This window comes from Anopheles funestus, chromosome 3RL, assembly GCF_943734845.2.
Source record: "Anopheles funestus chromosome 3RL, idAnoFuneDA-416_04, whole genome shotgun sequence".
Taxonomy (NCBI): domain Eukaryota; kingdom Metazoa; phylum Arthropoda; class Insecta; order Diptera; family Culicidae; genus Anopheles; species Anopheles funestus.
Genome location: NC_064599.1, coordinates 38,417,859 through 38,435,504, shown reverse-complemented (window position 1 = coordinate 38,435,504; position 17,646 = coordinate 38,417,859). Strand labels below are relative to the sequence as shown.

At 38.4% G+C, this 17,646-nt stretch overlaps 1 protein-coding gene across 1 annotated transcript; it reads right to left on the bottom strand.

The window, feature by feature from the left end:
* Positions 1-609: 609 nt before the first annotated feature.
* On the bottom strand, positions 610-11,994 carry LOC125767184 (homeobox protein unplugged). The gene is made up of 3 exons (XM_049433497.1): positions 10,704-11,994; positions 1,623-1,861; positions 610-1,560 (listed from the first exon to the last, which is right to left on the bottom strand). Exons 1-3 carry the CDS (start codon positions 11,599-11,601, stop codon positions 1,000-1,002), a joined length of 1,698 nt encoding a protein of 565 aa, XP_049289454.1. The 5' UTR covers positions 11,602-11,994; the 3' UTR covers positions 610-999.
* Positions 11,995-17,646: the final 5,652 nt, after the last annotated feature.

Here is a 17,646-nt window from a genome sequence, read left to right as displayed (position 1 = left end):
AAGCATAAAATACGCTGCTGCAACACACTGTGGTGTAAAATCTTTTCTTGATCATTTATGTTTTATTACTTTCCTTACATCACTGAACAGCTTTACATGCATTTAACCGTATTTATCTGTTTTCTTATTTATTTTCTTATTTAGTTTTGTCTCTTCTGTAAGTCTGTTATTTTATATGTACACTTTTGGAGACGGTCGTCGTGATCGTCGTGATTTATTGCTTGTTTTAAGTTTTTTTTGTTTTTTTTTGTAGCTTAAAATTAGGTGCTTTCTGCGGCACATGTTTTATTTTGTTATATTTGAATTTTTATTTGTTTTTAATTGGTCTGACCAGCTGGATGAATGGAGAAATCAAATGAAATATAAGGCAATCACAATTGAAGTCATTGTAGTACAATAAAAAATATTTGTATTAAATGCAAATTACATATAAGAACTTTATACTTATTTGAATTTAATTTTGAGACAAATTAAGCCTGAGTCGTGAACAAAACATAGCAAACGGTTGATATTTTACAAGTTTCTCGGTCTACAATCCAATAATTTGAGGTGAAAATATAAAACAAATTTTCTTGTGTTTTTCATTTTGTACCCACGATCATTTAATATGCTTCACACTGGTCATTTAATATCTCCGTAAATAAATAACTCCATCACAATAACCCCGAATGTGACTTTTTTTTTCAACCAGCACTTTGTCTCCCAGCAATTAGTGTTTTTCTTGTGACTTGTTGCACCAATTAATTCTAATTCAGCCGCAACTTAAATCATCACCAATTGCAATTGTCCACACAACTGATTTGTTCGTACAACTTCATTAAACTTCTTCCTTTTTTCGCCATCACAGAAAGCCCTAATCAAATGTAATAAAACCGTTAAACAAACTTTTTTCTTCTTTTTTCCTTTGTAGCCCATTTAATTATGCACTCACACACATTTACACTAATTTGGACATTTGTGGTTATCTTCGTCCCTTATCACTTAGCGTGAAGCGATGATTTAGAATGTTTTCGGATTAACGACTAGAGCGACCGGATGGGAGGCACTGTGTGGAGGGGCAGCAAGTGAACACATTCCCAAACCCAGCTGGAATCCTGTTCCTCCTCCGCCACCGCCTCCTCCTCCCCTTCCTATCTCTCCTGAGCCTCCTCCACCAGCACCGTTACCGACATCGTTGTCAATGGAACCCTTTGAGGCTCCCTCTGTTGGTCCCAATTGATGTTGTGGTTCCACCCTATTAATGGTCACTTCCATCGGGGCTACCTTCGATAGGTGTTTGCTTAGTCCAAATCGCTCGAATCCACCCGTTTCCGCTAGTCCAAGGTCAGCCTTTCGCAGCTCAGCTTTCGGCCCAACCAGGTTCATCTTCTCCATCTGCTGATGTTGCGAACGAATGGCGAACCGGTTCACATGCACCGGAATCGGTACAACGATCTTGCTGGCCGCACCGGTCGCACCGGAACTTGAACCACTAGTATTACGACTGCCGAGACCATGCGAATTCAGACCAGCTTTAACACGTTTCCACTTGGCACGCCGGTTTTGGAACCAAATCTTCACCTAAGACAGAAGGGACAGGACGGGATTAAATTGAAGCCATCTTCACGTGGTCTGCATCATACCTGCACTTCACTTAGCTTGAGGCTGGTCGCAATTTGGCTACGTTCCGTAAGACTGAGGTACTTTTTGGCGTGAAACTCTCGCTCCAGTTCTAGCAACTGTTCCGACGTGAAGGCAGTTCGCCGACGGCGGGATTTGGATGTTTCGGTTCCACTGCCGGATTTGCCCACCCGTCCGGACGAGGAAGAATTTTGCGTGCATTCATCTTCCGAACAGGCATCCGAGTCCGTGTCGCCAAGGTCTGCAATGAAGTTGTGCATTGAAAATATATATTTTATTAGTAAAAATGTAGGTTGATGCTTTTTCATCGTTTGGAATTCATTACACCGCTCGAGAACGTCGCGAGATTTATTTTGTTATGTGATGTAAAATAGCTAATCATGGCTATAAAATGACGAATAAATTTTCACTTTTCATTGAATTCCTATCTACACAGTCAAGATGAAGATAACTTGTGCTTTCGTGCTATTTGCCATATTCACCGTAATTTTCATCTGTCACGCGTATGTGACTGGGAAGAACGTAGGACGACCTTTCCTACCATAGAATACCTTCCAATAAGTTTGTTTATTGTTTTCTAGTAGTAAATATTATTGAAATATAACTTCAAGAAAATCGCGAATTGTGATCTGTTGTTGCTAACACAGTTTGAACCTTACGATTTGTTTGTTACAAGATAGTAAAGGATAGTTAAAAAAACAGCTCAAGTCTACTTGTTCTGTAAGATTTTTCTTTACAGCATTTAGTCACTGATACATTGATCATAAGTTGTTTCTAAATGACACCTGTCAAGCTGTCCTAATTGTCTCTTAGTACACTCTTAGTATCTTAGTTTCTTAGTACTCTTAGTTAGTTTTCTGTTGTGGCACTTCAATTTCTTGAGCTTCTCCGGCCATTTATCGATTTGGTTGAAACTATTTAGCGTAACAGGATAGTCAATCGACCATCCACCGCGTACGGAGCAGTAACCGGTCTAACAATAAGCGGACTAAGAAGCCGCGAGGTGGTTTTTAAGGGACATCGAGCTTTAAGACGATCTAAATCTGCCATCCATCTTTAGTTCTTTGACGCCAACTACCATTTCGCTCGAGGTCTCCGAGATTTGCCTTGATCCGCCATTAGTACGGCATTACGATCCGGATGAGAACTGTTAAACTGTCCTGTCATATAAACCAGCGCCTCTATGACATGCACCATATGACCGTCCAGCTCTTCACTCTGCTATACTAAGGAATGATGCTACAAGTACATTTATTCCGTTAACATTATTCGTGATAACAAAACGCTTTAGGTGCTCGTTATGCAATTTCACCTATCATGTGCATTTCGACCCACATCGAAACTAGTTAAAGTATACTCATCTTTTAAGTTTTACTAAACAGTTTAATTTAAATTACTAATTTAAACAAGTTATGATAGATAATGCCGCGATTCTCCGTACATCGTTGAACATAGAACCATTTATAAGCTAGAAATTTGCAGAAAAGTTATCTGTTCTGGAGACCCAATCATTCCTCCTTTATGTTATTTGCTTTAATAAACACCGGTAAAATTGTAATCATTTTTTCGTTTGCAATAAAACATTCTACAACTTTTTTCTGCGCTCAAAAAGACTCTATATCAGGGATCGGCAAAGTCCGGAACGCGTTCCAAATCCGGCCCGCTAGACGATTTGATCAGGCCAACAAGAAAAAAATTGTAGGGCTCACAAAGAACACAAAATACAATTATCACGATATCAGATTAGCTTTAGTCCTGCAAATCCAAATCAACACCAACTATGTCGTCGTATCTATCTACATTTTTTCGAAATGATAAATCTAATCTCTTGGATAGTAAACCCTGTATTCAAGATTTCTTTCAAGTATTTGACACGCACTTTCAGGTTAATTTTTACTGTCTGGCCCTTTTTGGTGAACACTCTGACCCCTGCTCTAGATGGCCATAGATTTATTTCCATTCCCTACATGTACACGACATGCTATTATTAAATAATATACTGGTTTCATTGTGTTTTCAACTGATTTATTTACTAATATTTTGCTACATTTATTTTATTATCACCTTTGATAGAAAGCGATTTTGTTGACATCAATGTTAGCCTCAAATCGATTCCATGGTCAGTAAGAAATGGCAGAACATGCTTGGTATAATCAAGTTCATTACTCCATATTTTTCTGATCTGATTTGTCTGAATGCACTGTTCCACTAGCAGATTACGTCGCCTTGCTGGAGCAATAGTCGTTAAGCTGTTCCCCGGTTCCATATAGAACGGGTGCAGAGATCCTTTACCAGGTTCTGCTTCCTTTGCTTTTATGCCTCCTTTCCTTTCCTCCTTTCAAAATGTCCTCTCCATCAACATATCATAAGTAAGTCATATAGACTTACTTCTCTATTGTTTGATTATATTGACGCCTAAACATTGCTCAGCTAAACATTGGCTGCTATTTTCTGCAGCCTCATTTAATAATCCCAAAGCGTCGCATTTCGGTTAGTCGTAGCGAACCATGGCTACGTGAAATGCAATCTTTTACCTTAAGAATTCTCATCTCAATTTGAGATGACTTATTTGAGTTCTATCCCTTCTATCCCTTCCTAAGTTCTTGATTTGAGTTCCTGTCTTTATCCTGATTGTTTAGTCTTTTGAAGCCTCACTTTGCCTACCTCTTGCTACTTTTATTTATTTTATTTTATATTACATATATTACATTACATTACATTGTTAACAAGCAATATTTCAAAAACATATAACTAGCACAATATACCTAAAACCTGTCCTATTCCCATTTCATTAAGCCACTTTAATACCATCTGTGCTAACAATCTTTGTATGTTGTTGAACGAATTTTGTAGTAGTGATCCTACCTAACGTGAGGATAGAAGCCCCAAGATCAAAATCAACATAGAACTCTCCGACGAGGAGATTGCTTTAACGCAAAAGATTTTAGTAGATCGTAGATATACTGCTGGTTCCTGATTGTTTGAATAAAGCGCAACACTGCATGTAATTGAATACTTGTAATTTTTTCAAATCGTTTTGAACTAGTTTGTATTACTTTTAATGCATCTATAACAGTGAGCACGTGTTGTTGCTGTGAAAGTGTTTTTAAAATAAATAAGTAATTGCTTTAATTTTTAAATATGTCTATTATTCCACTCAATAGACCAGAGGACATTTATGAACCTACTACCTACTCGTTACTTAAATAGCCATTCGGTATAATACAAAAAACAATACATTCTTTACTACTTAAAGAACACTGATCGAGAATAAGAAAAATCAATATCAACCAGAAAAACCTTCTAGCCAGTAACCATGAAGTTCACTTTTGTCTATGTCCTGGCAGGCATTCGAAGAAGTAGCTACCTCACGTGAGGATGGATGTGTGAAGACTAAAGTGAACATAGAACTCAATATCCAGACAATTTTGCGAGATCGTAGATTTACTGCTGGTATTTGAATGTATCCCTATAATGATTAATGCAATGAAATAGTTTAAACAAAGCGCATATTTGCATGATTTTGAATCCTTTTAATTCTTTAAAAGAGTTCTGAACTAATTTGTATTACTTTCAATACATTTACATCGCTAACAGTAAGCACACGTTGTTGTTGTTAAAGATTTAAAAAAAAAGTAAATAAGCGCTTTAATTTTTTAATGTGGTTATTGATATGCAAGGTCCACTCAATCTTGCACAGGGCATATCTGAACCCACTACCAACCAGTTACCTCAATAGCCGTTTTGTAAAACAATACATTCTTTGCTACTTAACTCAAAAACACAAAGGTGATTTAATTTAACTGACTCCCGTATGTTAGAAGAAGCAAGCAGTATTTTACTAATTAGTGTAAGTTGAGCTATTGAAAATCAATTAGGAGCTTTTAGTTGTTAAGCATTAATGTAATCAGTTGTTTCACTTGCTAACTTTGTTAAGCCATCCTTGGTGGGCATTTTGTATATGAATGCAGCGCAATGCAAAAATCTAGGGAAGCATTAACATTTACACTACGTTCTGAATTATCTTAACATACAACAGAAAATCAATAATGTCTGGAATATACACAGTAAACTCTTCAACACACATAACTACAAACTATGAAGAACCTTGTTGCTAAGGACCTTCACATTTGGGATCCGTTAAAAAATAGACCACTGTTTTAATTGATTTAATACATCATAAAATTAAGAACACCAGTATGTCATTCCCTGGAATGCTTCCGTATATCATTTCAACCAATCACCTTTATTTCCACGGTCTTTTCTGTAAGCCTCTCCAATGCCATCTGTACCGACATTTTTCATGCAAACACATTTCTAACAAATTTTCTCTCTATTATTAGTATCAACCATAACATATGAACTGACCGTTCTTTAGGAATAAGAAAAACGAGTATCAACCACAGAAGTCTTCTAGCCAGTCACCACGAAGATCACTTTTGCATTCGTTCTGCTTTCTTTCCTGCAGTGTTTTCTATCTGCCAGACCTCCGAGGAAGCGCCTACCATTCAAGTTGAGGAAAATTCCAAGACCAAAATCAAAACAGATCTCACCAACGAGGAGATCGCTGCGATCCAAAAGGCTCTGGTATTGTGTACCTTACACAATCTTTATTATCTGACAAACTGTTATTCTAACCAACAACAGTAAAATATTGTTTGTAGTTAAAAGTTCAGAACTGAACATCCTTTTTTTTATTTAGTTTTGAGAGACTTTGAGCCCTGGTGGCTTCATTCGTCTCTACTGAACATCTTTGTCAATTATATGTTTAGCATTAATCAGGTGGATTTTTGAAAGAAAAAAAACTCATAACCAGGCATAAAAGGACATAAGTCCCCTCAACCAATTTGAATTGTATCCTAGGATTCACAAAAGTTGACTATCAAGACAGATCTGATTAGCACCATTGAGCAGTAGGATGGACATTACTAGATTCCAACCACTTCGAACAGAAATCGGAGATGTCGATTGAGAGGGGGAGTTACATATGGGGGGCAAGGGATGCGACTATGCGGCATGGTTAAGTTATTCATTCAAGTTCCAACCGTTATCCTAACCACAAGTGAAATATATAAGCTGAAACCAGCGGATTTCTACAACAACTAACTATAAAAAATACGGCCTGGTCATTCTACGTAGTTTAAAAAATGAAGAAGAATATCATTTGTTTCTTATTTGTTTGTGTTTTATTCTATAAACTCTCTGTGCAGACAAATTATTTGCGTATCTGTGAATCTGCGTATATCTAGTACCGTATACCTCAGCAAAAAACCTGTACAGGTAGTTTTATACGTGAATTCGTAGATACACGGATTTTAAAATTTGGAAGCTTACTGATGTTATAGTTATAGTAACATTTAAGCAATTAAAATATATTTGGGTTGATAACGTTTTATAATTTTATCAAAAAAAAATTGTTAGGGAGTGCCCGGTGTTGTATGTGATAAACGGCGCCGGCCCACACGGCAGGACTGGGGTTCAAATCCCATCCGGACCGTCCTCCCGTAGCATGGACTGACTATCCTGCTACGTGGTAAAATAAGTCCTGATAAGGCCAGGCCGTTTTTAAGAAGTAAAAAAAAATAACTTATTTAATAACTTTTGTTAATGTTTTCCTTCAAAAGCAATCGCCTAAAAAGCGGAATGCATTTGAGCAAAGCAGGAATTTGAATCTATAACTGTCATTTTGAAACGAAATTGCAAGAAGTTTCGACGTGAGGAAATTTGAGGTAGGCGGATTTTTTGAGTAAAATCACATCCAGTGCGTTTTTTCGGACCGTAGAAAGGACGGTAGCATGTAATATGTTGTAGTGTTATATCAAGTTATTTAATTCCCTCAATCATTAGTGTATTTGTTAACAACACTATATAAAAATAATTCGTCTATCTCAATGGGGAGTCAATCCCACAGTAAATGGGTATGTATTGTGACATCATCATCAGTACATACATACATAAAGGAAAGTTTATATTTTCTAAAACACGAAAAAAAATTTAATCAGTAATTGTTAACCGTTTTCCACAAGCGACAAGCGAAAAACATGTATTTAAATTTAAATTTAAATAGCAACACCTAAAACTCATTCCATCTCTTTGGTTGTTGAATTCTTCCTTCATCCATTTATCAGTAAACACCAGAGATAACGAAGATGAAGTATCAGATGTTTTTCTCACACTCATAACGACCTTTAATCAGATTATAAAACAATTAATTTTGATATCACTGTTACGCTTAATTCGTAACACAATATTTATCAAAAAAAAGCGAAAATGCCCCCATTCTAATTCGTTAACCCACTCGCTAAACATCGATTCCTCCAATTTGTAGCAAATTCCATAATCTAGCTCAACAAAATCTTGAGCGTGAAAAATGATAGCTCGTTTCCCACCAGACAACCCCATACCATAGAACCTAAACATCACGAAATAGTCCACAAAAATGCTCAACATTCCCCTTCGCAAAAAAAAGCAAACAAGCAAAACAAATCCTTCAACCCCGGCCATAAGCTGTTAAATGACTCACGCACAAACAGTACGCCACAAGAAGCGCCACTTTTCATTACCGCCTACAATGAAAGTCAATTTACGTGAGGCTTTAACATGGCTAAGGGAGAACTTACTTTGCGGTCGTCCTCGCCACGCGCTCGGTAATCAAATCATAATTCCTTCCCGTCGAGATTTTTGCCACGTGATCGAACAGTGCGTTAAAAAAAGAGCAGCGTCATGGATGGTGGGACACACAAGGTGTAGCATTCGGGGACAGTGTGGTTGAACAGTTTTGTAAATTATTCATAATCTGTTTAAGTGAATATTATCGCCCTCCTTCCGGTGGCCGGAGATGCGAATGTGATTTGTGTTTGGTGTAGCTTTTGTGGGGGAACGCAGCAGATGACAATCGGTGCGGGAACATTTACCTTCGCCTTTCAGCGTGTTCACTTGTGCAAGAGCAAAATGGAGTGGGACGGTAAAGGCCAGTTATTCCCAAAAAAAATTCCCTCGAAAAGGCATCACACCAGACAAGGTACAAAAAATCCGATTGGAAGGAGAATGATTTCATTTTTTGACTTGCCGCAAAGTACTATAGAAATAAGTGATTTGTACTTAACGAATCACATTTTATTGAAAATTGTATTATTGTTTTGATTTCTGTTATTCTTAATAATTAGTTATTTACAATAATGCAATGCCCTTGCTGTATTTTGCGCCCTCTCTTCTGTATGTAGAAGCAACTGTAACTCCTTCTTAACATTACTTTACAAAAAAATAATTATAATAATTCACGCTGTTTGGTAACCTTTGCCAAAAAATAGCTCTCCATGAGGTATTTTGATATGCGCCATCTAATGCAAGTGAGATCCCCTCCTCGATGATTAACATTGGTGGTTAATATTAACCCCCCAAAATCCTTGGAAATTGAAAGTCAAAAACTCCTTTCTAGTTGGGTGCTTTGGAATTTTCTCAACTAGTAACCACTAAGTCGGTTGTTACGATCACATTACAATCCAAGATATATATTTTGGCCAACAAAGGGAAGGCAATATACGAAAGATTTTTAGTAGTGAAAATTAACTGACTTCCTCCTATGGAGTTCCTTAGTTTGCTTGTAGTAACAACTGTTAAGCGATTCCTACATGATACTAATCAGAACTTGTGGATTAGGACCTACACAGCTACGTGGTATGGCTGGCTGATAGAAAGAAAAGATAAATATGAGACCCAAAAATAACCAGAAACCTTATTCTATAAACGGTGCTAGAAGATATCAATTTCCCGTTCCGGTGATACAAATACTAGTGGCGAGGATCTCTATACTAGTGGCACGATATAATCGGGTATCAAATCGCATCCGGATCTATCTATCCGGACTGGCTATCCTGCTACGTGTAAATAAAGTCAATTTAAGACAGTAATCGCAGGCCAATACCTCTTGTGGTTGTAATGCCACAAAAGAAGAACATTGTCTGTATGAGAAGATTGTAAGCTTAACGCCGTACAATATTGAACATTGATCTTCGGCAGAACAAACCCTATGAAATCGTAGAATTTGTCACAGGATATGCATAAAACAACTAAAATACGCATTCTTGCCCCGAGTAATGTATCAAGGTGAAGATTTATGTAAATATCCTACAAGAATGTTTCCATTTCTTTGTGTGTGTGTAATTGCTACATCTCATATCCAGACATTCAATTCTTGAGAAATCCAATTGTTCATCCAATGGTTAACTTGCAAAGTTAACACGCTATATTTGGAGTTAAAGTGTAATATAAACCCCAATGGCGTCGATGCGAAAATGATGATTAATAGAATATTAATTATCCTGATTATTCAACATCCAAAAATGCATTATCCACAATGGATGATTCAATTTACTTTTACCAAACAATTAATTGAATTGAAAAGCACCACTAGACAAAAAAAATTTGAGTACTGTCGTCTAACAAACAGGAAACTCATGAATTTAGTTGTGCTAGAAGATCGGTCTGATCAAAGAGGGAGATGCATTCAACAAGTAATAGTTTGTATGATTGTGATCTTTTAGGAAAATGTTCAAGAGACTTAGACATTTAATGGAAAAGACAGATCCATCCGCTGGTCCTGGATGATTACAGGGCGACTAATTCACGGAAGTATAATTTTATACGATCAACGATCTTCACTTGCAAGGAAATACGATCCTAGCGTAGAGATGCAATATTAATAAACAACTTAGTGTTGGCATACCTTGAAAAATTTAATTCCGTACCCAATTCTTCAACGTGATATCAACATGATTTATCTCCGGTTGATTGCTTCTCTCTTCACTGCAATATTGCGCCTATTCGACCAATAATACTAGGACTAACGTCAACTCTTTCGTTAAAAAACATCAAAAAGTAAAACACCCTCGCTTTGTGAGACTGCACCAAATCAAATTAAATCATGACAAATCACATTCGATTGAAATTGACAGGCCTCTTCACAGCAAACACCCGTTTAGACGTTTGCCGGTCTGCCAAGATGTTCCACGATCGGGCATAAAATCGATGCCACGACAACCACGCGGTTTTGTCGAATCATGACCCCATCATTAATAACTTACCGGTCGTTTTGCCGCATCCGGACGGTGAAAGTGTCAGACTAATGTCATCACTGTACGCCGACCCATCCGCACTCTCCCCACCGTCCTCCATTGGTCGCGTTCGGTCCTCATCCTCTAGGCCACCATCATCACCACCCTGCCCTGCACAGGGTTGCTCCATCAACGGTGGCTGCTGTTGGTGATGGGCATTCCCGGCCATTGCCATCCCATTCAGTACGTTCGGTTCCACCGGCCCAGAATAGCCTGTCCCCGCAGGTGAGCCCGAAGTGTTGTGATAGCGTGGCTGATGTTGATGCTGATGTTGGTAGACGGCGTACACCTTCGACAGGAGGTCTGCCTCAGTTGGGAACAATTTATCGCCACTTCTGGCACCCCTCGGACTGGCCGCCCCCGGCAAGGACATTCCCACTGACGGTTGCTGCGCTTCACTTGACGGAAACGCACCGGCACACGGTTCCCCACCCGGGTACGATTTATGTCCTCCACTCGAGTGGTGCAACAGAAGGGTGGACAATTTTTCATTCGCTGCCTGGGACAGATAGCGACCGGCGGCAGGGATTGTCGCACCCCACGGATGGTACAGTGGCGGAAAGGAGCTAAACGAAAGCATGGCCGCACTATATCCTGCGGCGGCCGCTGCCAGGTACTGTTGCTGTTGGGACGCCTCGAGCAAAAGTCCACCGGCGGCATTCGATACGGCCGCCGGTGGAGAACACGATCCTTGATCGACTGGATCGATCTCGGGCGATGAGGATCTTCCCGGACTGTGGCGCCGTTTGACTGCGATCAAATTTTCTATACTAAACGAGGAACTTGGCAGTGGACGGGAAAACTTAACGTCCGTCACACCGCACACCGATCCAACCGAGGCCGGCGCTGCGGTCGATAGTTTATCCATGGCAAGCACCTTTAAATTAGTTTATCCTAGATCACCGTGGCATAGATAAAACAACCCCAAACACACACATGCACACACACAGAAATACACTCGCTCAATCGTAACACCGGATGTGAGGAACGAACGAAGGACAACGCTCAGGAAATGCACCGAGGATCATCAGCGCAAACACTCGAACCACACCACGTTGCGCCACAAAGCTAAGCGACCCTTTCCGGAGGGAACTTTTCGACTGACTAACCAAACTCACGGGCTGTTGCTTGCGTACGACCGTGTCATGCGTGTTCGTGGTGTTTGGCGTCGTTATATTCGCTCCTTTCTCGCCGCCTGTAAAACTCTATGCTGCATGTTGCTGCACCGTTTGCTTGCGAGTTCCAATCCGGCATGATTGATACACGCCCAATGTGCAATTCAACCACGCCTGCTAATTAATACTATTGCCGCTATGTTCTGGCCTACAGGCGAAGTGAGATAAAAAACGTGCACATACGCATATACACGGTACGCTGTCGATCCCAATTAGCCCTTTCTCCCTCTACCTCACTAACGATCATCCTGCTAAAGCGAGAATGCGCGTTGGGATCGCGCATCGATACACACTAACACATTCAAAGACACCATGTGTGTACACAGCGTACGAGCGCCTGCACGATCCTAGGGGCGTGACGCGGGTCGATGTGGAATCCATGTGGAACGCATCGGGATTGCTCGCAGCGTACGGGCGCATGCACGATCCTTGCGGATGAGTATGGAAGCTTTCGAGTCCATGTGGAATCCTGTCGGAATCCATGTGGGATCCTCACGGCGTCCATGTGGAAAGCAACGCTAGCCCTCGCAGTGTACGGGCGCTTGCACGATCCTTGCGGGTGAATGTTTAATGCCGGTGAATGAGTCCATGTGGAAAGCAACGCGTCCGCAGCGGACGGTGTTTTGGTCGCGATGGTCGTAGCGTAGCGTGCAAAAGCGCGTTCAGTTTTCTTCATTTATTTGTATTAAAATTATTATTTATTTACAAACCACCGATTACAATATGTTGGCCACACTTTGGGCTAATAGTTGCAAGATTTTCCCGTGTGGTATTTAGATAAAATAATAATAAAATTCAATGACAAAAACGAGGTATTTTTCGCTACAATTCTATGCCTTGCTTTAGCTATTTCCTCGCGGCCGTCCGTAACGTACTGGCTTTGGTTTTTATCGAATAACTAAAAAAGTTGAAGAGCTAGACGAAAATGATGTTCTACAAAGTTGTAAAGAATAACATTTCGTATCTTTTAAAGATTTTTGCAGATTTTTATACAATTGATTAACCATGATATTTTGATTAAATATATCGGGGATTGCTTCAGCGTCACAAATTTAATTTTTAAATTCTTTCAAACATACGATTTGGATAAAAGTGTAAAGGACAGTGTTGACCTACTTATGAACAACTGTTATGAAAAATTTAGGACTTCTGAACAGCTTTTAAATTGATCGTTCACATTCATATTCTTTATCTATGTACCCGAACGCATCACTGGTAAGCGAGTCGGTGTTTAGCCGGTAAGCATTACTTGGCTAAGCAATGCTTTGTGGTATGACTCAATTCTGATCAGAGGTATTCGGTTTCCCCTAGTCGCACCTACATAACATCCTGTGTTCATTACCTGCCTACAAGAACCAGTAACACCTTCCGCATGTATAGGCGCCTAGCGAAAACGAACAGTGCTAGTTACCTAGGTCGTCTGTCTGAACGCTCATGGGAAAAAATAGCACGTGTAGCAGCTACCTCGTATTTCTGTGTGCTTAAAGAGATTTTGCATAAAAACACACCTTGAGGGTAGTTAAAAGGGACCAAACAGCGTCTAATATTTTTTATCGGAACGGCCGTATGGTAGGAAACAAACCTGTCATGCAATATTTTTTCGCAAACATACCAAAAAGCACGAAGGAATTATTTTTTGCATCATACGTGCAGTGATATCCATTCCCATTCAGCTTCATTTATATACGGTACACAACGTACCCCCTCAACGACTGGTCGGATGGCGCAAATGTAAGCATGACTTTCTTCTACACCAATTTCTAATCCAATGTTCTCTATCATTTCAGCAAAAGCTCCAAGGAAGTTGTATGGGGAAAAAAGATTCTCTCACGCTCTCACGAGAGAGTGAATTTGAGGAACCCCCCTGGCGATTTTATTTTCTGAAATTCATTTATTTTTTTGCTAAAATCCGGCGTAGGTCCACACGCTACGAACGCTCGCGGGCGACTGAAGCGGGCGTGGCTACGCGGGGCTTTATATACCAACCCGGTTTGAGTGTGTGCGTGTGGTCGCTAAATGTCTTCCTCCGGGACTCCGCGGTGGATTCCGAACAGACCCGTTAAGGACCATGAGAACAAAAGAAACTCGACCGCATGAACTCGCTTTTGCATGACTGGGCGCTGTGTGCTGGATCAAAAACAGGATGCTCCTCCTTATGAGCCAAAGTTGCACACGTGATGAAAGTTACACAAAGATTTTCCCTGCTGCATTGAGTTCCAGTAATGTCCTTGGGATGCTTGTTAGTGGAGTGTGTTAAACACAGCAAGTATACCTAAACGACTTCATCTAATAATGACCTTCATTGTTTCTTTCACCGAATGGGTGTTTGTTAGGGAACAAAAGGAAGAACTAAAACTGTTAAAGCATTCTTCTTTGTGCAGACAAAAAGCATGAACAACTTGACGGTTGCAACAAAGAAACGGAACTATGAAACATCGCAAGATAATTTAAGATGATTTCGCTCACGCTCACTAACTGCCGAGTAGTAGTTTGGATTTGTTTGGAGTCTTTTCATTGACTTAATTGCTGATAATATTTCAAATAAAGAATGTGATTGTGAGAACATATTTTTATTGATTTAGTAGTTAAACTTTTATAACAATTTCAATAAAACACAATAACACAAAATAACATAATAAATATGATAAATAGCATAATGTGACACAAAAATATGACAAGCACTAATACAATATACTTAACTAATACTTACACTAATATAAATACTTTAAAAAAATGTAGAAATACTAAATACAAAAGCAATACTTTAACATTAGGCTTGTGAAACATACCAAATAAGACAAAAGTGAGAAAAAGAAAAAGAGTATGAATTAAGTTACACTTCTTTTATTTTTATTTGTACTTAATAAATGGTTCATAAAAAACGTTTAAAATTGTGTATTCATTACATTAAACGCCATTGTGAACGTACATACGTGTCTTTTAAATTAGTATTTTCTCACACAACTTAGTAACCTTCGTATTAATTTGCTTCAGTATACTAAACAACCTCCCTTCGCAACATAAAGTCGTGAAGCACTGTGTGTAAATATAATTTGTTGTGTTTTGTAACCCCCTTTCAGGACCCAGCGTAACGGGAGCGGGCAATAAAAATGACTTTTTAATTGCTAGACAATTTTCGGCTCTACATTGTCATTTGCCAAAGGAAGCGAAATATTGTTCCGCACACAATGCTGAGTGAAGTTGTACACTAATTTGTTGCTGACAGTTGTACAGCGCAATGGTAGCGCAATTAAATGTTAGATAAACATAACAAAAAAACCGTTTGTTTGCAGCAGTTATAAAGTTAGCCATGCCTACTTTATACGAGAAGCACGCACGCGCATTAACTGGTGTGGCGACGGTACCGTCCGATAGATGGCGCTCGTCGAGGGAATATTAGTACGAGAATGTTTATTTGTCCCTTTTTGGGCGCATAGTGCAGCGAGTTGACGTAGAAAAAGAGGGAGGAGCTCTATTGGTTCTACGATGAAATGAAAAGAAATGGAACATTTGTTGCACTGCGAATGAAACAGGACCTGAAATATGCACTTTTTAAATTTTCTAATCAATATTCTAGTTCACATTATGTCTGTTAAGATTCAAGGCGTTAGACAGTTACTAAATGATGAGGAAATCGCTTCGGTTCAAATTGAATTATACAATTATCTTTAGCATCAATATCAATTAGTGATCATTTTACAATCCGAATAGTAATATTTGTACAATTTACAGTATTATAAATCGTGTTTAGATTAAAGAAATGCTTATAAGAAAATAAAAAAAAGTACTAAAGTATAAGAAAATAAAAAAGTATAAAAAGTACAAGTAAACGGAATTGTAACAAATGTTTTATTCAAACAATAACAAGAAAATAAAGTATGGTTGCTTCAGCAACAAACACAATTAAATAATTAATTAACTTTATTAACAAACATAACATATAATAATATGCTCCATCCAGCGGCCAGCAGCATTATGCGGTACCATGTAATTTATGTTCAAGTACGTTGAAGCATTCGTCCTTTCTTCGAACATATGTCAACAGTGTCCAAACAATGTGCTTCATTAATGATAGAGCGTAGTAAAAGTGTGTCAGTGTATGCCCTACAACCCTATCATTCACCTGGCCGGCAAATGGGGGTTGTGGCAAACCGTAAAGGTCAGCAGATACTTATGTTCTTTTAATTGATTACAAATGTACACTCTCCGTCCGGTCCGGTGACATATGATGCGGTGTCCTTACCGCTATTCATCAATTACCCTGTTCAGCCAATAGTCAAACACATTGTGCTACGAAATAGAGTGCAAATAAACAAATATCCTCAAACCAATAACTAGCCGTGTAGGAGGTTGTGGTACGAGGGTTTATGTTTTTTCCCATGTTTTCCACACAATATTTTCCATTCCATGAATGTTGCATGTTTTCGAAAGCAATAGTGAACAGTTCACAATGCTTGTTCAATTAATCAAATATTGATAACAATTACGGCACAAAAATAGGAGGTGGAAAGTTGTAGAGAATAAAAAAATACAACGGAAACGTTCCGCGCGAAATAAACGCAATGGGAAAACAGGCCAACATTCGCACATGTTGCAGTCAATTATGTCAATTACTTACTTTGCGGAAAAAGCGAACGATAGTGTATGCAAATATCGATAATATAATGAATGAATATTAATTCGCATGGGAAGCATCAGGAGCTCAGATTATTGCCTTTTGTAAAAACTTTAAAGCGATTCTTTCCTTAAGTGTGTTTTACTTGTTTCATTTTATTGTGATCATGTTACTAAAACTTTAAAAACGGTTTGCTTGTAAAATAAAGATAAAAAAACTAAATATTAAACCGTACGAACTCAATATATAATGTTGTAATTGCCATTGATCATTCATTGATTGGTTTCAAATCTTACATTAAAAGGATTTGTCTAAGTTATGGTCTTCTAAATGTTATTAAAAATTATGACTCTATTTTTCGTCAATAAAAACAGAATGTTCTGTTTTTGAACATCTGTTTCTGTTTTTGAAAGGAAAATCTAATAAATTTAAGCTTTACAGAGAACAAAGTTACAAAAAACAATCATTCTAAGGTTGAATCACTTTTAAATACTTAACCAAAACATATAATTAAAAATTTAATATTTACTCAAAAGCAGACGACAAGCAGGAAAATGAAATCATTGACGTATAAAAAAGAGAATGATATTTTAAAATTATTTTACTAAATTATTACTAACAAACAAATTTATGTTTAAAACATATTCAAACGTGTTAAGATGTTAAGAACACGGGTTATTTAAACCTAGTATAAAAAATCAATAATTTGGTCTGAAAGAAGATAATACAACAGTAACGTTGGAAAATAAATATTTTATCATATCAGTCAAACAAATGCTACAAACATACACAAAATATTGATAAGGCGAAAGGCCCTTTTCATGGTAGGTATTCCATAAGGAAAACAATCGTATAATTACGCTTTATAGTTAGCCGCTTTAGTTCCTCCGATAATTGATTTGTGATCGCCATGTACGTTACATATGAAAACCACAAACCCAAATGTGGCCAACATTTCCAAACAACACATTCCATTCATTGCTCATTCCACCTTGCCTTTCCACGGCACATGACCCTAAACTATGTCGCTGTTAATTGCTACTTAGTGCTGCCGTGTGCCTCCCGTTTCCAACAACTCTTCGGGCGGACAGTCAGCCAACACTACTAGCATGTGCACTTCGGG

Coding starts and splice junctions, on each gene's coding strand:
- LOC125767184 (XM_049433497.1), bottom strand. CDS start 11,601: ATGGATAAACTATCGACCGCAGCGCCGGCCTCGGTTGGATCGGTGTGC. Junction 1,862..10,703: donor CGGATGCGGCAAAACGACCG/GTAAGTTATTAA, acceptor ACTTCATTGCAG/ACCTTGGCGACACGGACTCG. Junction 1,561..1,622: donor TCAAGCTAAGTGAAGTGCAG/GTATGATGCAGA, acceptor CTTCTGTCTTAG/GTGAAGATTTGGTTCCAAAA.